Source organism: Procambarus clarkii, chromosome 38 (genome assembly GCF_040958095.1).
Source record: "Procambarus clarkii isolate CNS0578487 chromosome 38, FALCON_Pclarkii_2.0, whole genome shotgun sequence".
Classification (NCBI taxonomy): Eukaryota; Metazoa; Arthropoda; class Malacostraca; order Decapoda; family Cambaridae; genus Procambarus; species Procambarus clarkii.
The window spans coordinates 39,621,013-39,643,520 of NC_091187.1; the positions used below are offsets into that span (position 1 = coordinate 39,621,013).

Here is a 22,508-nt window from a genome sequence, read left to right on the forward strand (position 1 = left end):
TTGTGAAGATCACCTTTGATGGTAGGACCCTTCCATCCTGTCATTCTTGCTGGTGCTCGGTGCTCTGTCCAGGAGTATATTCCTTCTCCTAGACTTTGTAATAAGTGCTGGAGGTTTGGGCATGGTGCCCTCCGCTGCTCTGGGACTGTCTCTCTCTGTCCTTTGTGTGGGAGTGAAGGTCACTCTAAGTCGGAGTGCACTTCTCCCCAAGCTCGCTGCCTCAACTGCGGTGAGGCCCATCCTACGTTCTCCCGTGCCTGTGTCCATTACAAGCTTGAGGCGGCCGTCCTTAACCTGAAGCACCGGGAGCGTTTGTCTTTTCCTGAGGCGAGGTGCCAGGTTCGCCGGCTCCCGCCTTATACTAACATCTCTTATGCTCGCGTGTTGCGCTCTTCCTCTCCTCGTCCTTCCCCCCTTCCTCAGACTCTCAACCGTTTCCGGGCCTTGGACCCTGATACGCCCACTGCCCCCTCCTCTGTTCCTTTGAGTTCTTTCCCGAGGGGTCCCCCTCCTGGTTCTCTGTCTGGGGTTCCCCTTCTTTCAGCCCGGTCTGTCATGTCTCCTGTGTCTTCTTCCTCATCTCCCTCCGATCCTCCTTCCCATCCTCTTCCTCCATCTATCGGCTCTCCCCGCCGCCTGTCGGTGCAGGCGGATGTCCATCGCTCTCCTAACGGCCGTCGTGTGTGCTCTCGTTCGGCTTCTCCTGTTGAGACACTGGAATCTGTTGCCCGGTACGTAGTTGCTGGGACACCAGTCTCTTTAAGTCAGAAGCGTAAGCCTGGCTCCTCTCCTTCCTCTTCCCCAGCGGGTAAGAAGGCTTCGCTTTCTTCCTTAGCTCCTACTTCTGGCTCTGTTGCTCCTTCCCCTCCCGTTTCAGTGGTTGCGCCCCCTGTTCCTGCTATGGAGGTTTCTTTGGCTCCTGCTTCCCTTTCGGTTGCTGCTCTTGCTGGGGTGCGCTCCCCTCTTTCTACTCCCCCTCTTCCTACTGCTGTCCTTGACTGCTCCTCTCCGTTGTCTCCTCCTCTTCCTCCTCCTCCGGACCCCGCCCGCCCACCTCTGATCTGTTCTCCCGTTTCCTTCCCTCCGTCTTTGCTCAGTTTACCCATGCCCCCTAACCCTGACTTTGCTGACCCTGATCCTGACCCTGATATTCTTTAACGTGCTCTGTTGCTCTTTCGCCTTTGTTTCTTCCTTGTTCTCTGTTTTTGTCCTTTCTCTTCTCGTCGTTGTCCATTCTTCAATGGAACGTTCGAGGTTATTACGCCAATTTCCTCGAACTCCAACTTCTGATTTCGCGGTTTTCGCGGTTTTCGCCCCTTTGTGTCTGTCTCCAGGAGCCAATGCTTGGTGCTCGTCCTGGTCGTTTTCGTGGCTATTCCTTTCTCTCCCCCCCCCCCCCAGCCGTTGCTGGGGCTTCTAATTCTTCTGCTCTCTTGATTCGTGCAGATGTTCCCTTTGTTCCTTTACTTTTTCCTTCGCCTCTCCATTGTTCTGCTGCTCGTATCTTTGTGGGCAAATGGTACACAGTTTGTTCCATTTATCTCCCCCCGAGTGTCCCGCTCTCTCTTCCTGATTTGAAACACCTCCTAGACTCCTTGCCGGAGCCTGTGCTCCTGCTGGGTGACTTCAATTGTAGTCATTCTCTTTGGGGTGACGTTCTGACGAATACCCGGGGTCGCCTCCTTGAGCCGTTTCTCCTATCTTCTTCCCTGTCTCTTCTGAATTCTGGTGAGCCCACTCATTTGGACTCTCGGACTCGCACCCTTTCTTGTCTTGATCTTTCTCTCTGCTCTTCTTCCCTTTACTTAGATTTCACGTGGCAGGTTCTTGATGACCTCCATGGAAGTGATCATTTCCCCATCCTTGTTTCCTTTTTCTCTTTTCGCCCTTCCCTCTCTTTCCCTAGGTGGCAGTTTGCTAAGGCAGACTGGACCCTATTTACCCTCAGTGCTGCTCTCTCTGACCTCTCCCTTCTGCCTCTCTCTCGCGCTCTCCTCCTTTTTCATGACACTGTCTTCAACGCTGCCCTCCGCTCTATTCCTCGGTCTTCCTCTCGGGGTCCACGGAAGTGCGTTCCCTGGTGGATTGCGGACTGTGCTCGGGCTGTCCGCTGTAAGCGTGCAGCCTGGAAGAGGCACCGCCGTAGGCAGACGACCGATTCTTTTCTTTTCTTTCGGAAAGCGAGTGCGGTGGCCCGTAGGGCCATCCGTACGGCTAAACGTGAATGTTGGGCATCTTATGTCTCAACAATTACGTCCGAAACCCCTCTGGCCCGGATCTGGAAGCGTATCCGCAAGATAGCGGGTAAGTTCGTTCCCGATGTTTCACCGGTCCTTCACCTCCATGATACTCTTGTGGCGGACCCGTTGCAGGTCGCTTCCGAACTGGGTTCCCACTTTTCTTCTGTTAGCTCTGGTCTTCATCTTCCCCAATCTTTCCTTCTTCGTAAACCTGTCCTTGAGTCTCGTCCTTTAGATTTCTGCACTCATCTTCAGCTTCCCTATAATGATCCCTTCTCTCTCTCTGAACTTCGTTCTGCCCTGGCCCTCTGCGGTTCTACGGCGGCGGGCTCCGATGGTATTCATTATGAGATTCTTCGCCATCTTCCTCCGAGCGCGTCTCAGTATTTACTGAGTCTGTATAATCGGATCTGGGAGTCGTCGTCAGTCCCTGAGGACTGGCTCGATGCCGTTGTCCTCCCTGTTCGCAAACCGGGGTCTCTGGGTACTTACCCTAAGGACTTTCGCCTATTGCTCTCACAAGTTGTGTCTGCAAACTCTTTGAACGTATGGTTAACGTTCGTCTGATGTGGTTCCTGGAACACCATCACCTCCTCTCCCCTTCTCAATTTGGTTTCCGCAAGTGCCGCAGCATGACAGATGTCCTGGTGAACTTGGAGGTCTATATTCGTACTGCTTTTGCTGCGAAGACCTCCGTTGTTGCCGTCCTTTTTGACCTGGAAAAAGCTTATGACACCACTTGGCGTTATCGTATCCTATCTCAACTTCATTCTTTTGGCCTTCGTGGTCATCTCCCTCTCTTTCTCCGCAGCTTCCTCTCTCGTCGTTCCTTTCGGGTGCGCCTTGGTACCGCTCTCTCTCCCTCTTTTCAGCAATACGAAGGTGTGCCCCAGGGTAGTGTTCTGAGCACTACTCTTTTTCTGGTTGCCCTCAATGGTCTTCTTTCCTCTCTTCCTTCTGGTGTCTTCTCCGCTCTCTATGTCGATGATCTTACCCTTTGTTGTCAGGGTGATGATTCGCCTCTCCTTCAACGCCGGCTTCAACTTGCAATTGATGCCGTGTCGTCTTGGGCCACTGATCATGGCTTCAAGTTCTCTACTTCTAAGACTTGTGCCATGACATTTACGCGGAAACGGGTTGTTCTTCGTCCCTCTTTGTCACTTTATGGTCATCCCCTTGAATACAAAGATTCCACGAAGCTTTTGGGGTTATTCCTTGACACTCGTTTGTCTTGGTCTCCCCATATCTCTTGCCTCCGTGTTGAGTGCTCTAAGGCCCTTACCCTCCTTCGGGTCTTGTCCCATACTTCTTGGGGGGCAGATAGGCGCACTCTCCTTGCTTTACATTCCTCTCTCGTCCTGTCTAAGCTCGATTATGGTTGCCCTGCTTACTCGTCTGCTTCTCCTTCTACTCTTCGCCGTCTTGATGCTTTGCACCATACTGGGTTGCGCCTCAGTTCTGGTGCCTTTCGTTCGACTCCCGTCCTTAGCTTGTATGTTGACACTGGCTTCCTGTCTCTCCAGGACCGCCGTGATCGCTACTGTCTTCGCTATCTTGCGCGGTCCTTGCAACATCCTTCCTCTCGCCTCTGTCCTGCTTTAACTTTTACCCCTCCTGCGGTTCCCGTTCCTCTTCACCACCTCCCTCTTTCTGTCCGGTTATCTCGCCTGCAGGATTCTCTTTCCGTTCGTATTTCTGATGTTTCTCCTCGTGTTGTTCCTTCTTTGCCCCCGTGGAGGGTCCCTCTTCCGCGGTTTTGTACATCCTTGACCCGTATCACTAAAGCTTTTACCCCCTCCTACGGTTCTAAAACGCCTTTTCCTCGAGCACTTTTCTTCTCACTCCCGCTCCGTTTCTGTCTTCACCGATGGGTCTAAGTCTGCGGACGGTGTTGGCTACTCTGTTGTTTTTCCTGATCCCACTTATATGTGTCGCTTGCCTCCGGAGACTAGCATCTTTACAGCGGAACTTTATGCTATTCTCTATGCTCTTCGTCTCCTGCTTTCTCGTTGTCAGTCTTCCTTTGTAGTTGTTGTTGACTCTCGTAGTGCCCTCATGGCTCTCGGGTCCTTTAATCCGGTTCATCCAGTGGTTGTCGAGATCCAGCATTGGCTGTTTCTCGTTCACAGTAAATTTAAGTCGGTTGAGTTTTGTTGGGTTCCCAGCCATATTGGTGTGTCTTTAAATGAGCGTGCGGATGCTGCCGCCAAGGAAGCTGTCCGCTCTTGTCCCATCTCTCGTAAGGGCATTCCGTATTCCGACTTTTACCCGGTTATCCATTCCTCAGTCCTTACCCGTTGGCAGGCTTCTTGGTTGTCTGTTACTGGTAACAAGCTACGTACTCTTAAATGTTGTGTTTCCTCGTGGCAGTCCTCCTTCCACTGTAACTGGCGGTGGGAAACAGCTCTGGCGAGGTTGCGTATTGGCCATACTCGCTTAACCCATGGTCACTTGATGGAGCGCCGCCCTGCTCCTTATTGTCCTAGTTGCATTGTCCCTCTTACAGTCGTGCATGTCCTGCTTGAATGTCCTGACTTCCAGGACAAGCGTGTGTCTTGCTTTCCGACCGCCCCTCGCGGTCACCTGTCCCTCGATAGAATTCTTGGTGACTCGGATACTTTTGATATCGTTCGCCTTATGCGTTTTTGTTCTCGTATTGGCATCCTTGGTGATATTTAGCGCCCTCTGATTATTTTGCGTATTTGATGGTGCTACATAGCCTTCCCGGTTTGGTGCCTTCTTTTGATAATTACTTACTTACATTCAGCACATTTCACCTGGCACAGGTGGAATGGTCCTAGTTTAGGTGCCTTGCAAAGTTCACAAATATACATGGTTGAGTTGATAGATACGAGACAGCGAAGTTCGTTAATGAACAAGTACTGGAGCTAGTTCAGAGTGTTAGCACAGGAAGCCTGAGTTTGACTGTCCTTTGGGCTGGGGGGAGGTCCTTATAAGGTCAGCTTGCTTGCTGCCAGATGTACGATTCTGCTTAAATTGCTGTACGACATTTGGGCATCTATATTAATTTTGAACTTATCAATGTATAATGATTACAGTTTTGGTTGACTAAAATGTATATTCTTAAACCTCTGATTAGGTTAGGTAGGGGATGGATAGTCTAGCCATTTTTTTTTAATAATAATAACATCAAATTCACATGCCAGTAGAACGCCAAAGGTCGCATTGGTTGTCTGGTGACGTCATGCATAGTTGACCAGTCTGGTGCTGTAATACCTTGACACCTATATGCTAATGACCAGCAATACCTTATCCCTATACCTGAGGTCGCTTTTCATGATGTCACTAAACAACAACAATAACTGGTCTGTAGAATGTATTTGTTTGTTATATATAATAAGTTAGGTTAGGTTAGGTTAGGATGGTTTGATTGGGTTTATGAATAACAGAAAATATAAGAAATGAGAGAAAATACGAGCTATTGTAGCTGTATATCAACTTTGATGAAGCACAGAGTACAGTTCAGGTATTAAGCCAGATTAAGAGTTCACACTTATGTGTGAACCTCCTGGGATCCGCATTTAGCGCGTTGCCGCCTCGCGCCGTATTAGGGATGATGACGTCACAAAGAAGGTAACTGCAGAAGGCCTTATTTCAAAACATGAGAGGCTTGCTTTTACTGAATGAGTTTTTTTTATTTGTTAAATGCTACAGTAAGGTGTGGGAGGTATGTTTTGAGCGAATGTGAGACGTGTATAAGGATAGGGTCACTACTGAACTCGCATTGAAATCGCCAATGCCCAGGGCTCTGTTTTTTCATATAAACGACTGATAGCAGTTTTTTCATTTTATTTTTGCCCTATGCATAATAAACGATCCTTCAAGAAAGATTGTCAAAGCTCAAATTACATTCTCTAGAAAGACGAAGAAGAAGAAATGGGGTGACATGATAGAGGTGTGACTGAATGGACATAGTAAAGGGGGATATTAATAACCTATTAAACATATCAACATGAAACAGAACAGGAATGAATTGGATTGGTTTTTTAAATTTAGGAAAAGACCTGGGTAAATACAGGTAACGGAACGAACTCGAAAAATACACAAATAACTTCTTGCAGTGCTGCTCCCCTTTTGTTTCATGCAATGGGTGATGGTTGGAAGTAAATAGGAAATTTAAAATAGTCTAGGGATGATGGTATTTTACATTATGTTCAGGGTTACTGTTGTATCGCAAAACACACGACTCATAGACCGGCTTTTTAATCTCCTTGATCGTGCCTGTGCAGGAATGCTGAGCGGCTAGCTGGTGACGTCATTGACCATTGACGATGCCTGTGCATGGGTCAGGCCATGAAAGAAAATTCGAGAAAACCCTGGGGCCATAGACCGTGCGCGGGAAAATATTTGAGAAAAGCCCAGCCCCATAGACCGTGCTTGGGAAAATATTTGAGAAAAGCCCGGCCCCATAGACCGTGCTTGGGAAAATATTTGAGAAAAGCCCGGCCCCATAGACCGTGCTTGGGAAAATATTTGAGAAAAGCCCGGCCGAATAGACCGTGCTTGGGAAAATATTTGAGAAAAGCCTGGCCCCATAGACCGTGCGTGGGAAAATATTCCAGAAAAGCCCGGCCCCATAGACCATGCGTGGGAAAATATTCCAGAAAAGCCCGGCCCCATAGACCGTGCGTGGGAAAATATTCCAGAAAAGCCCGGCCCCATAGACCGTGCGTGGGAAAATATTCCAGAAAAGTCCGGCCCCATAGACCGTGCGTGGGAAAAACCAAAACGCACGGTCTATGGGGCCATTTACACTACTCATGACCACCCCCCTGCCAGTAGAGGGGCTGGAGCTACAGGTCCAGCACCCCCTCCCCTTCCGGCCCGTTGGCGTCGTGAGGGGGCTTGGTGGACGGCTGCCGGAGTGTGATGCTCCGTTGGGCAGTCCTCTGTCCTTTTCTGGCCTTGCACTCCTGCTGCTGTCTTCTCCAATTGTGCCGGATCGCTTTTCCTTTTCCTTATGTTTCGTTTTTCTCCCCCCTCTTCTCCTATCTGCTTGTCGTTTCCTGCCGACCTTTTGCTTGTTTTGGATTATTTCTTTGGACTTCTTCTATTTTGACGCCCGGGTTCTTGAGGAGGCATACTCTTGCACCCGTAGAACTGTAGTACCCGACGTCTCGAGCGAGGGGAACCTTTTATTGTCAATCCCCCTTTCGTCGCTGAACCCGATCTCGACGGACTGACGGTTCTTAAGGTGGCGTTTGTGGGGCGTATACTCACGACGCACCCCTAGGGGGCCCCGGCATGATCGGCGATAGCTTCCTGTTGGGTGTCCTGCCTCTAATTGTGGCTCCGTGGTGGGTATGGGGGCACATTCGTGGATGAATTTGTCACTTTTCGTCTCTATGTCGTTGAATGTTTCCGTTGTACCCTCTCAGGCTCGTGGGGTGGGCGACCAAGCCCCCGAGTCGGCCTGTATTGGAAGACCAGGCTCTGTAGCTCCCGCTGCGTTGGGCCCCGACCTTGCTCCTCCTTTGACCGTCCTGACTTCTTCCCCCAGCTCCCCTCCCTCCTCTGAGGTTGGGTCGAGCCTCCAGCCCCCGGTGGTGACCACTTCGTCCCCTGGTGTGGCTAAGTCTTTCGTTGTGACTACTGCGCCTTTTGACCCCTCTCTCTCTAGGGGTTCTCAACGCCGTTCGCGCCCCAACCGCACTCGCTCGATTCCTTCCCGTGCTGATGCGTATCAGGCCTTGTTTGGTCCTGCTTCATGGGCCAAATACTTTGATCTCCTCCCTCTTGATTCTGCGCCTCCTGACGATTTCTCCCTCCATCGGCATCTTGTAGATTCCGTGGATGCGTGTGTTACTTTCAACCCCACTCGTCTCGGTACACGTGTCGTTGCTGCTGCTCCTCAGGATGCGGCTTCCCGCTTGGCTGCCTTATCTTGCCTTGGCGAGATCCCTGTTCGGGTTTCCAAGAACGTTCAGATGAATTCCAGTGTTGGCACTATTCTCCTCCCACCCCATGTTGCAACCGGTGTTCGGAATCTGCAGGATTGCCACGATGATATTCGGCATATCCTTGATGCCCAAGGTCATTCTGTCCTCCAGGTTGACTCGTTTACTCGTCCCCCTCGTGGTCGTCGCCGTCGACCCCTTCGCGTTGTGAAGATCACCTTTGATGGTAGGACCCTTCCATCCTGTCATTCTTGCTGGTGCTCGGTGCTCTGTCCAGGAGTATATTCCTTCTCCTAGACTTTGTAATAAGTGCTGGAGGTTTGGGCATGGTGCCCTCCGCTGCTCTGGGACTGTCTCTCTCTGTCCTTTGTGTGGGAGTGAAGGTCACTCTAAGTCGGAGTGCACTTCTCCCCAAGCTCGCTGCCTCAACTGCGGTGAGGCCCATCCTACGTTCTCCCGTGCCTGTGTCCATTACAAGCTTGAGGCGGCCGTCCTTAACCTGAAGCACCGGGAGCGTTTGTCTTTTCCTGAGGCGAGGTGCCAGGTTCGCCGGCTCCCGCCTTATACTAACATCTCTTATGCTCGCGTGTTGCGCTCTTCCTCTCCTCGTCCTTCCCCCCTTCCTCAGACTCTCAACCGTTTCCGGGCCTTGGACCCTGATACGCCCACTGCCCCCTCCTCTGTTCCTTTGAGTTCTTTCCCGAGGGGTCCCCCTCCTGGTTCTCTGTCTGGGGTTCCCCTTCTTTCAGCCCGGTCTGTCATGTCTCCTGTGTCTTCTTCCTCATCTCCCTCCGATCCTCCTTCCCATCCTCTTCCTCCATCTATCGGCTCTCCCCGCCGCCTGTCGGTGCAGGCGGATGTCCATCGCTCTCCTAACGGCCGTCGTGTGTGCTCTCGTTCGGCTTCTCCTGTTGAGACACTGGAATCTGTTGCCCGGTACGTAGTTGCTGGGACACCAGTCTCTTTAAGTCAGAAGCGTAAGCCTGGCTCCTCTCCTTCCTCTTCCCCAGCGGGTAAGAAGGCTTCGCTTTCTTCCTTAGCTCCTACTTCTGGCTCTGTTGCTCCTTCCCCTCCCGTTTCAGTGGTTGCGCCCCCTGTTCCTGCTATGGAGGTTTCTTTGGCTCCTGCTTCCCTTTCGGTTGCTGCTCTTGCTGGGGTGCGCTCCCCTCTTTCTACTCCCCCTCTTCCTACTGCTGTCCTTGACTGCTCCTCTCCGTTGTCTCCTCCTCTTCCTCCTCCTCCGGACCCCGCCCGCCCACCTCTGATCTGTTCTCCCGTTTCCTTCCCTCCGTCTTTGCTCAGTTTACCCATGCCCCCTAACCCTGACTTTGCTGACCCTGATCCTGACCCTGATATTCTTTAACGTGCTCTGTTGCTCTTTCGCCTTTGTTTCTTCCTTGTTCTCTGTTTTTGTCCTTTCTCTTCTCGTCGTTGTCCATTCTTCAATGGAACGTTCGAGGTTATTACGCCAATTTCCTCGAACTCCAACTTCTGATTTCGCGGTTTTCGCGGTTTTCGCCCCTTTGTGTCTGTCTCCAGGAGCCAATGCTTGGTGCTCGTCCTGGTCGTTTTCGTGGCTATTCCTTTCTCTCCCCCCCCCCCCCCAGCCGTTGCTGGGGCTTCTAATTCTTCTGCTCTCTTGATTCGTGCAGATGTTCCCTTTGTTCCTTTACTTTTTCCTTCGCCTCTCCATTGTTCTGCTGCTCGTATCTTTGTGGGCAAATGGTACACAGTTTGTTCCATTTATCTCCCCCCGAGTGTCCCGCTCTCTCTTCCTGATTTGAAACACCTCCTAGACTCCTTGCCGGAGCCTGTGCTCCTGCTGGGTGACTTCAATTGTAGTCATTCTCTTTGGGGTGACGTTCTGACGAATACCCGGGGTCGCCTCCTTGAGCCGTTTCTCCTATCTTCTTCCCTGTCTCTTCTGAATTCTGGTGAGCCCACTCATTTGGACTCTCGGACTCGCACCCTTTCTTGTCTTGATCTTTCTCTCTGCTCTTCTTCCCTTTACTTAGATTTCACGTGGCAGGTTCTTGATGACCTCCATGGAAGTGATCATTTCCCCATCCTTGTTTCCTTTTTCTCTTTTCGCCCTTCCCTCTCTTTCCCTAGGTGGCAGTTTGCTAAGGCAGACTGGACCCTATTTACCCTCAGTGCTGCTCTCTCTGACCTCTCCCTTCTGCCTCTCTCTCGCGCTCTCCTCCTTTTTCATGACACTGTCTTCAACGCTGCCCTCCGCTCTATTCCTCGGTCTTCCTCTCGGGGTCCACGGAAGTGCGTTCCCTGGTGGATTGCGGACTGTGCTCGGGCTGTCCGCTGTAAGCGTGCAGCCTGGAAGAGGCACCGCCGTAGGCAGACGACCGATTCTTTTCTTTTCTTTCGGAAAGCGAGTGCGGTGGCCCGTAGGGCCATCCGTACGGCTAAACGTGAATGTTGGGCATCTTATGTCTCAACAATTACGTCCGAAACCCCTCTGGCCCGGATCTGGAAGCGTATCCGCAAGATAGCGGGTAAGTTCGTTCCCGATGTTTCACCGGTCCTTCACCTCCATGATACTCTTGTGGCGGACCCGTTGCAGGTCGCTTCCGAACTGGGTTCCCACTTTTCTTCTGTTAGCTCTGGTCTTCATCTTCCCCAATCTTTCCTTCTTCGTAAACCTGTCCTTGAGTCTCGTCCTTTAGATTTCTGCACTCATCTTCAGCTTCCCTATAATGATCCCTTCTCTCTCTCTGAACTTCGTTCTGCCCTGGCCCTCTGCGGTTCTACGGCGGCGGGCTCCGATGGTATTCATTATGAGATTCTTCGCCATCTTCCTCCGAGCGCGTCTCAGTATTTACTGAGTCTGTATAATCGGATCTGGGAGTCGTCGTCAGTCCCTGAGGACTGGCTCGATGCCGTTGTCCTCCCTGTTCGCAAACCGGGGTCTCTGGGTACTTACCCTAAGGACTTTCGCCTATTGCTCTCACAAGTTGTGTCTGCAAACTCTTTGAACGTATGGTTAACGTTCGTCTGATGTGGTTCCTGGAACACCATCACCTCCTCTCCCCTTCTCAATTTGGTTTCCGCAAGTGCCGCAGCATGACAGATGTCCTGGTGAACTTGGAGGTCTATATTCGTACTGCTTTTGCTGCGAAGACCTCCGTTGTTGCCGTCCTTTTTGACCTGGAAAAAGCTTATGACACCACTTGGCGTTATCGTATCCTATCTCAACTTCATTCTTTTGGCCTTCGTGGTCATCTCCCTCTCTTTCTCCGCAGCTTCCTCTCTCGTCGTTCCTTTCGGGTGCGCCTTGGTACCGCTCTCTCTCCCTCTTTTCAGCAATACGAAGGTGTGCCCCAGGGTAGTGTTCTGAGCACTACTCTTTTTCTGGTTGCCCTCAATGGTCTTCTTTCCTCTCTTCCTTCTGGTGTCTTCTCCGCTCTCTATGTCGATGATCTTACCCTTTGTTGTCAGGGTGATGATTCGCCTCTCCTTCAACGCCGGCTTCAACTTGCAATTGATGCCGTGTCGTCTTGGGCCACTGATCATGGCTTCAAGTTCTCTACTTCTAAGACTTGTGCCATGACATTTACGCGGAAACGGGTTGTTCTTCGTCCCTCTTTGTCACTTTATGGTCATCCCCTTGAATACAAAGATTCCACGAAGCTTTTGGGGTTATTCCTTGACACTCGTTTGTCTTGGTCTCCCCATATCTCTTACCTCCGTGTTGAGTGCTCTAAGGCCCTTACCCTCCTTCGGGTCTTGTCCCATACTTCTTGGGGGGCAGATAGGCGCACTCTCCTTGCTTTACATTCCTCTCTCGTCCTGTCTAAGCTCGATTATGGTTGCCCTGCTTACTCGTCTGCTTCTCCTTCTACTCTTCGCCGTCTTGATGCTTTGCACCATACTGGGTTGCGCCTCAGTTCTGGTGCCTTTCGTTCGACTCCCGTCCTTAGCTTGTATGTTGACACTGGCTTCCTGTCTCTCCAGGACCGCCGTGATCGCTACTGTCTTCGCTATCTTGCGCGGTCCTTGCAACATCCTTCCTCTCGCCTCTGTCCTGCTTTAACTTTTACCCCTCCTGCGGTTCCCGTTCCTCTTCACCACCTCCCTCTTTCTGTCCGGTTATCTCGCCTGCAGGATTCTCTTTCCGTTCGTATTTCTGATGTTTCTCCTCGTGTTGTTCCTTCTTTGCCCCCGTGGAGGGTCCCTCTTCCGCGGTTTTGTACATCCTTGACCCGTATCACTAAAGCTTTTACCCCCTCCTACGGTTCTAAAACGCCTTTTCCTCGAGCACTTTTCTTCTCACTCCCGCTCCGTTTCTGTCTTCACCGATGGGTCTAAGTCTGCGGACGGTGTTGGCTACTCTGTTGTTTTTCCTGATCCCACTTATATGTGTCGCTTGCCTCCGGAGACTAGCATCTTTACAGCGGAACTTTATGCTATTCTCTATGCTCTTCGTCTCCTACTTTCTCGTTGTCAGTCTTCCTTTGTAGTTGTTGTTGACTCTCGTAGTGCCCTCATGGCTCTCGGGTCCTTTAATCCGGTTCATCCAGTGGTTGTCGAGATCCAGCATTGGCTGTTTCTCGTTCACAGTAAATTTAAGTCGGTTGAGTTTTGTTGGGTTCCCAGCCATATTGGTGTGTCTTTAAATGAGCGTGCGGATGCTGCCGCCAAGGAAGCTGTCCGCTCTTGTCCCATCTCTCGTAAGGGCATTCCGTATTCCGACTTTTACCTGGTTATCCATTCCTCAGTCCTTACCCGTTGGCAGGCTTCTTGGTTGTCTGTTACTGGTAACAAGCTACGTACTCTTAAATGTTGTGTTTCCTCGTGGCAGTCCTCCTTCCACCGTAACCGGCGGTGGGAAACAGCTCTGGCGAGGTTGCGTATTGGCCATACTCGCTTAACCCATGGTCACTTGATGGAGCGCCGCCCTGCTCCTTATTGTCCTAGTTGCATTGTCCCTCTTACGGTCGTGCATGTCCTTCTTGAATGTCCTGACTTCCAGGACGAGCGTATGTCTTGCTTTCCGACCACCCCTCGCGGTCACCTGTCCCTCGATAGAATTCTTGGTGACTCGGATACTTTTGATATCGTTCGCCTTATGCGTTTTTGTTCTCGTATTGGCATCCTTGGTGATATTTAGCGCCCTCTGATTATTTTGCGTCTTTGATGGTGCTACATAGCCTTCCCGGTTTGGTGCCTTCTTTTGATAATTACTTACTTACTTACAGGTCCAGCAGGAATCCCCTGCCAGGAGAGGGGGCTGGAGCTACAGATTCAGGGCCAACCCCCTGCCAGTAGAGGGGAGCTAGAGCTACAGGTCCAGCACCAACCCCCTGCTAGTAGAGGGGGGCTGGATCTACAGGTCCAGCACCAACCTCCTGCCAGTAGAGGGGGGCTGGAGCTACAGGTCCAGCATCAACCCCCTGCCAGTAGAGGGGGCTGGAGCTACAGATTCAGGGCCAACCTCCTGCCAGTAGAGGGGAGCTAGAGCTACAGGTCCAGCACCAACCCCCTGCCAGTAGAGGAGGGCTGGATCTACAGGTCCAGCACCAACCTCCTGCCAGTAGAAGGGGGCTGGAGCTACAAGTCCAGCACCATTCCCCTGCCAGTAGAGGGGGCTGGAGCTACAGGTCCAGCACCAACCCCCTGCCAGTAGAGGGGGGGGGCTGGAGCTACAGGTCCAGCTCCAACCCCCTGCCAGTAGAGGGGGGAGGCTGGAGCTACAGGTCCAGCACCAACCCCCTGCCAGTAGAGGGGGGGGGGGCTGGAGCTACAGGTCCAGCTCCAACCCCCTGCCAGTAGAGGGGGGGGGGCTGGAGCTACGGGTCCAGCTCCAACCCCCTGCCAGTAGAGGGGGAAGGCTGGAGCTACGGGTCCAGCTCCAACCCCCTTCCCCCCTGCCGGTAGAGGTGGGCTGGAGGTACTGGTTCAGCACCAATTCCCTGCCAGTAGAGGGGGAGGCTGGAGCTACAGGTTCAGCACCAACCCCCTGCCTGTAGAGGGGGGGGGCCTGGAGCTACAGGTCCAGGACCAGCCCCATGCCAGTAGAGGGGGCTGGAGCTACAGGTCCAGCTTCAACCCCCTGCCAGTAGAGGGGGCTGGAGCTACAGATTCAGGGCCAACCCCCTGCCAATAGAGGGGAGCTAGAGCTACAGGTCCAGCACCAACCCCCTGCTAGTAGAGGGGTGGGTGGAGCTACAGGTCCAGCACCAACCCCCTGCCAGTAGAGGAGTGCTTTAGCAACAGATGCAGGACCACCCCCCCCCTGCCAGTAGAGGAGGGCTGTAGCTACAGGTCCAGCACCAACCCCCCTGCCAGTAGAGGGGGGCTGGAGCTACAGGTCCAGCACCAACCCCCTGCCAGTAGAGGGGGGCTGGAGCTACAGGTCCAACACCAACTCCCTGCCAGTAGAGGGGGGGGGGGGACTGGAGCTACAGGTCCAGCACCAACCCCCAGCCAGTAGAGGGGGGGCTTGAGCTATAGGTCTAGCAACAACCCCCCTTCCCAGTAGAGGGGGGGCTTGAGCTATAGGTCTAGCAACAACCCCCCTTCCCAGTAGAGGAGGGCTAGATCTACAGATCCAGAACCAACCCCTTGCCAGTAGAGGGGGGCTGGAGCTACAGGTCCAGCATAAACCCCCTGCCAGTAGAGGGGGGCTGGAGCTACAGGTCCAGCACAACCCCCCTTCCAGTTGAGGGGGGCTGGAGCTACAGGTCCAGCACCAACCCCCTGCCAGTAGAGGGGGGGGGGGGCTGGAGCTACAGGTCCAGCATAATGGGGCTGTCACTGACCACAGGTGATAATGGGGCTGACACTGACCACAGGTGATAATGGGGCTGACAGTAACCACAGGTGATAATGGGGCTGACTCTGCCCACTGGTGATAATGGGGCTGTCGCTGACCACAGGTGATAATGGGGCTGACGCTGATCACAGGTGATAATGGGGCTGACACTGCCCACATGTGATAATGGGGCTGACTCTGCCCACTGGTGATAATGGGGCTGACACTGACCACAGGTGATAATGGGGCTGACACTGTCCACAGGTGATAATGGAGCTGACACTGTCCACAAGTGATAATGGGGCTGACACTGCCCACTGGTGATAATGGGGCTGACACTGACCACAGGTGATAATGGGGCTGACACTGACCACAGGTGATAATGGGGCTGACGCTGTCCACAGGTGATAATGGGGCTGACACTGACCACAAGTGATAATAGGGCTGACTGTCCACAGGTAATAATGGGGCTTACACTGACCACAGGTGATAATGGGGCTGTCACTGACCACAGGTGATAATGGGGCTGACACTGTCCACAGGTGATAATGGGGCTGACACTGACCACAGGTGATAATGGGGCTGACACTGACTACAGGTGATAATGGGGCTGACACTGACCACAGGTGATAATGGGGCTGACACTGTCCACAGGTAATAATGGGGCTGACACTGACCACAGGTGATAATGGGGCTGACACTGACCACAGGTGATAATGGGGCTGACACTGACCACAGGTGATAATGGGGCTGACACTGTCCACAGGTAATAATGGGGCTGACACTGATCACAGGTGATAATGGGGCTGACACTGACCACAGGTGATAATGGGGCTGACACTGACCACAGGTGATAATGGGGCTGACACTGACCACAGGTGATAATGGGGCTGACACTGACCACAGGTGATAATGGGGCTGACACTGTCCACAGGTCATAATGGGGCTGACACTGTCCACAGGTTGAGGACCTCCGCAGGATGAGGGAGCCCGTCAAGAGGCTGGTGGAGGCTGGCCGGGTGGTGGCCGTCCAGGAAGACCAAGATGGCCGCCGCTCCGCCAGGATAACTCTACAAGACGGACAGCTGTACCTCCACCCACTCCTGCGTCAGCCCACGCCCGCCCACGCCCACACCCTCCAGGTGACTTTATTACAGCCACTAGTCTTACTGACATTACTGATTTACTGAGTTATCATAACTAATATGATAACATTTTGTTGTACAGTTATCAGCATGATTTATTTCATTTTCTGCAGGAGAGTGAGGTTGTGGGCGTGCTGGAGCCCTCCTGCACCCTGGCGTTCCTTGACCTCGGGTGGGCGGGGTCAACAAGAGGGCGGGTCACCATCCGGCTGACCCCTGACACTCCGCTGGCCAGACAGTTTGTGTTGTTGTGTACGGGCCAGCGGGGCCACACCTACCGCAACACTAAACTGTTGCAGGTGTGGCACAAGGGTCAGCCTGATGAGTATGTGGTGGGTGGAGACTACGAGAGTAATGATGGTAAGGGAGGAGCCCCATTGCTGCCTGACCTCCAGGGGAAGTACCGGAAGTCAGACCGGGCAGGAGCTGTGTTGTGCTGCGATGATCTGGAGAGTCCCAGAGGTGCCCTGTTCATCATCACCACCAGGGACCTCCAGGGTGGTCACCGGTGGCCACGTGTCTTCGGTGATGTGGTGAGCGGCCTGGATGTGGTGAGGGCAGCAGTCAACCACAGTGACATTACGGAGGTGACTGTGGTGGACTGTGGTGTTGTGCTGCCACTCTAGTTCACTGTACCACCACTACTGTGGTACTGTACTGCCACTCTAGTTCACTGTACCATCACCATCACTACTGTGGTGTTGTGCTGCCACTCTAGTTCACTGTACTGCCACTCTAGTTCACTGTACCATCACCATCACTACTGTGGTGTTGTGCTGCCACTCTAGTTCACTGTACCACCACCATCACTACTGTGGTGTTGTGCTGCCACTCTAGTTCACTGTACCATCACCATCACTACTGTGGTGTTGTGCTGCCACTCTAGTTCACTGTACCACCACCATCACTACTGTGGTGTTGTGCTGCCACTCTAGTTCACTGTACCACCACCATCACTACTGTGGTGTTGTGCTGCCACTCTAGTTCACTGTACCACCACCATCACTACTGTGATGTTGTGCTGCCACTCTAGTTCACTGTACCACCACCATCACTACTGTGGTGTTGTGCTGCCACTCTAGTTCACTGTACCACCACCATCACTACTGTGGTGTTGTGCTGCCACTCTAGTTCACTGTACCATCACCATCACTACTGTGGTGTTGTGCTGCCACTCTAGTTCACTATCACCACTACTGTGGTGTTGTGCTGCCACTCTAGTTCACTGTACCACCACTACTGTGGTGCTGTACTGCCACTCTAGTTCACTGTACCATCACCATCACTACTGTGGTGTTGTGCTGCCACTCTAGTTCACTGTACCATCACCACCACTACTGTGGTGTTGTGCTGCCACTCTAGTTCACTGTACCACCACCATCACTACTGTGGTGTTGTGCTGCCACTCTAGTTCACTGTACCACCACTATCACTACTGTGGTGTTGTACTGCCACTCTAGTTCACTGTACCATCACTACTGTGGTGTTGTGCAGCCACTCTAGTTCACTGTACCATCACTACTGTGGTGTTGTGCTGCCACTCTAGTTCACTGTACCATCACTACTGTGGTGTTGTGCTGCCTCTCTAGTTCACTGTACCATCACTACTGTGGTGTTGTGCTGCCACTCTAGTTCACTATCACCACTACTGTGGTGTTGTGCTGCCTCTCTAGTTCACTGTACCATCACTACTGTGGTGTTGTGCTGCCACTCTAGTTCACTGTACCACCACCATCACTACTGTGGTGTTGTGCTGCCACTCTAGTTCACTGTACCATCACCATCACTACTGTGGTGTTGTGCTGCCACTCTAGTTCACTGTACCACCACCATCACTACTGTGGTGTTGTGCTGCCACTCTAGTTCACTGTACCATCACCATCACTACTGTGGTGTTGTGCTGCCACTCTAGTTCACTGTACCACCACCATCACTTCTGTGGTGTTGTGCTGCCACTCTAGTTCACTGTACCATCACTATCACTACTGTGGTGTTGTGCTGCCACTCTAGTTCACTGTACCACCTCCATCACTACTGTGGTGTTGTGCTGCCACTCTAGTTCACTGTACCATCACTATCACTACTGTGGTGTTGTGCTGCCACTCTAGTTCACTGTACCACCACCATCACTACTGTGGTGTTGTGCTGCCACTCTAGTTCACTGTACCATCACTATCACTACTGTGGTGTTGTGCTGCCACTCTAGTTCACTGTACCACCACCATCACTACTGTGGTGTTGTGCTGCCACTCTAGTTCACTGTACCACCACCATCACTACAGTGGTGTTGTGCTGCCACTCTAGTTCACTGTACCACCTCCATCACAACTGTGGTGTTGTACTGCCACTCTAGTTCACTGTACCATCACTATCACCATCACTACTGTGGTGTTGTGCTGCCACTATAGTTCACTGTACCATCACTACTGTGGTGTTGTGTTGCCACTCTAGTTCACTGTACCTCCACCACCATCACTACTGTGGTGTTGTGCTGCCACTCTAGTTCACTGTACCATCACTATCACTACTGTGGTGTTGTGCTGCCACTCTAGTTCACTGTACCTTCACTATCACTACTGTGGTGTTGTGCTGCCACTCTAGTTCACTGTACCACCTCCATCACTACTGTGGTGTTGTACTGCCACTCTAGTTCACTGTACCATCACTATCACCATCACTACTGTGGTGTTGTGCTGCCACTATAGTTCACTCTACCATTACTACTGTGGTGTTGTGTTGCCACTCTACTTCACTGTACCTCCACCACCATCACTACTGTGGTGTTGTGCTGCCACTCTAGTTCACTGTACCACCACCATCACTACTGTGATGTTGTGCTGCCACTCTAGTTCACTGTACCACCACCATCACTACTGTGTTGTTGTCCTGCCACTCTAGTTCACTGTACCACCTCCATCACAACTGTGGTGTTGTACTGCCACTCTAGTTCACTGTACTATCACTACTGTGGTGTTGTGCTGCCACTCTAGTTCACTGTACCACCACCATCACTACAGTGGTGTTGTGCTGCCACTCTAGTTCACTGTACCACCTCCATCACAACTGTGGTGTTGTACTGCCACTCTAGTTCACTGTACCTCCACCACCATCACTACTGTGGTGTTGTGCTGCCACTCTAGTTCACTGTACCATCACTATCACTACTGTGGTGTTGTGCTGCCACTCTAGTTCACTGTACCATTACCATCACTATCACTCCTGCATCACCATGGACTGCGTGTTTTGATGACAATGTAATATAAGGACACGCCTTTATCACTATATCATCATAACTTCACTATCTTTGGTATTTAACACTTTGGTATTTATACTTTGGTATCATATACCTGACAATCACGGCTGTATCACCATCAGTGCTTTATCTTCCCAGTACTGTAACCTATCATTGCTGTATCACTATAGCTTCACTATCACCTCTATATATCACCATCACCTCAGGCCCCACACTTGGGGTCATATACTGACCCTGTTGAGTAACAAATTGTTGGTGTCACTATATGACAGCTGTGGTCACTGTTATATCACCAATAGCTCACTATCACATAACACTCTCACTGCTACACCAACATCATTTCACTTTCTCTGCATTATCACCTCACTGATAGATTTCCTCCTTACATTTACTAATATATCACTATCACTGTTACAGCACCACTGCTGCACCATCACTGCTATATCACCATCACCTCACCATCACTGTCATATCACTATCACCTCAGTATCACTGCTGTATCACCACTATACTATCACAGCTATATTACCATCACCTCACTATCGCTGTCATATAACCACCTCAGTATCACTATCACGCTATCTTTATTAAATTACTATCACTGCTATATCACCATCACCTCACAATCACTCAGGTGTGTTGTCATATTACCATACAGGTCCATGGTGTGTTGTGATATTACCATACTGGACCATGGTGTGTTGTGATATTACCATACAGGTCCATGGTGTGTTGTGATATTACCATACTGGACCATGGTGTGTTGCGATATTACCATACTGGTCCATGGTGTGTTGTGATATTACCATACTGGTCCATGGTGTGTTGTGATATTACCATACTGGACCATGGTGTGTTGTGATATTACCATACTGGACCATGGTGTGTTGTGATATTACCATACTGGTCCATGGTGTGTTGTGGTATTACCATACTGGTCCATGGTGTGTTGTGATATTACCATACTGGACCATGGTGTGTTGTGATATTACCATACTGGACCATGGTGTGTTGTGATATTACCATACTGGACCATGGTGTGTTGTGATATTACCGTACTGGACCATGGTGTGTTGTAATATTACCATACTGGACCATGGTGTGTTGTGATATTACCATACTGGACCATGGTGTGTTGTGGTATTACCATACTAGTCCATGGTGTGTTGTGATATTACCATATGGGTGTGAGGTGGTGTTATGACCACACATACACCAGTATGATCATACTGTAGCTGGTGTATGATGTGCTCAAACTGTATAGTGATGTCTTGGCTGATTAGCCTAGTATCACGAATATTAATTTATGTAGTTATTCTGTTTTTGACAACACACTAGTATTAAATGTGTATTGCCAATGTATTCCACATATATCTATGTATATTACATATCTGTACCATAAGTCCTTGCCATGTATTTGTGGATATATATGTGAAGTGTAGTGATTAACAGTAGCCTAATATCATGTAGCTTGAAACTTATATTATGGAATGCTACATAATGCTGTATAGGAAATATTATGTGAACTATGATGGAGAATGTATAAATTTATGTCTCGGATGTATTACTGTCATGTATACTGTGTAATTTCCCTTTCATTATTGTTCATTACATTGTCCTCTAACATTAAATTAGATTTTGGCACTGTGAGATGTATACCACATAGACATGGTTTTGATACACATGTTTTATATATATATACTTTGTATTGTATTCATGTATACTTATGTATAATGGCTGGCGGACAGATGTCTTGAAATCCTCCCTTAACCCCTTCCCTCTCCCGCCAGTGTTACCATGTCTTGCCAATATGAATTCTTTGTTCACATGTTTTTATATCATGATATAATCTTTAATGTACTGAATTATTGATATGTATTATTATGTAAGGTTGTGTGTTATAGTCTTTATTTTGTTGATATATGAATTAGAAGTTCTTGATGGAGATATGTCTGTATATGAGCTTGAGATATTTGAAAGAGAGGAGTCAGCTGACTCATAGAGGTGGATACAGTGTCGCTCCCGCTCCCGGCCAGCATGGCTCTGGGCGGTCACTCTTTGATTTTCTCAGTCGAGCGCATGTGTTGCCGCTACGGTCCGGGTTTTGTGACCTTATTTGTGTCATTTGACTGCTGGGATATTTGTCATGTTGCAGTAATGTATACCATGGATCAATTCTACCATTGTGCATCCTTTATACCAGGTGATAGGTGCTGTTATATATCTTAGTGAGGTGGGTACCTGAGGATCTTAAGTGATGCCATTGTGCTGTATATGATATTGATTCCTCATACCTCATTTGTTAATGGTTGTGACACCACCACCACCACCCTGTATTGGTATTAGCAGCATAATAGGCGCTAGTGTCCCACTGCGCCACGATAGAGCCTGGCGTCAGCTAGTGCTGATTGTATGCAGTTTTGAGACCTGTTGATGATCATGCCCAGCTTTGAGAAGCTGGATAAATCATTGAGTGTGAGTTTATAGATTGTATTCTTTTTCATGTTATGTTCATTTATGTTAATGCCCAGTAAACTGGAATATTTTTTGTTAGCCTTTCACACTTATTGATATTTGGCCAGGCTATGTTTTCCATTGATGCTGTAGGTTAGTCCTTAAAAAAAAAAAAAAATTATATATATATATATATATATATATATATATATATATATATATATATATATATATATATATATATATATATATATATATATATATATAATTTATAATATTAGTATATTTTGGTAGCAGTCTTTCTTGTAAACATATGTTGTTGAATATGACCGAAAAGGTAAGATTAATAATTCTAAAACGAATTTTCTCAATATTTCTTATGTTTTTCTTCACTGTCGGTGGTAATAAAAATATCAATTCTCCAAAATTCATTTTTTAATTGTCTGACGCCTGTCTGAAGCATTACGCGTTTCGTAATGCTTATTACATTTTCAAAGACTTAATTTACACACAGATTCATCGAACTTATACTCATTTTGGGTGAGGTGATATGGTACAAACTTTCGAGTGAGGTGAGCAAACTTATGACAAACACAAGACAGAACACGAAACAATGGGTATAAATTGGTAATGAGAATTGCAGAAGGCCTATTGGCCCATACTTCCTCTTGCTGCTTCCATATTGGTTCGGGGCCTTGAAGTGGGTAGAATATAGTTGTGCATTAATTG

The 22,508-nt window shown here is 50.0% G+C and overlaps 1 protein-coding gene across 1 annotated transcript in view; it reads left to right on the top strand.

Moving 5' to 3' along the window:
- Nucleotides 1–20,088, top strand: part of LOC138372432 (uncharacterized) — a 107,686-nt gene extending 87,598 nt beyond the window's left edge. Inside the window, exons 5-6 of the mRNA XM_069337917.1 lie at nucleotides 15,890–16,069; nucleotides 16,186–20,088. Of these exons, the coding sequence (XP_069194018.1) occupies nucleotides 15,890–16,069; nucleotides 16,186–16,698 (693 nt within the window). The 3' untranslated portion in view covers nucleotides 16,699–20,088. The remainder of the gene's footprint in view (nucleotides 1–15,889; nucleotides 16,070–16,185) is intronic.
- The last annotated feature ends 2,420 nt before the right edge of the window (nucleotides 20,089–22,508 follow it).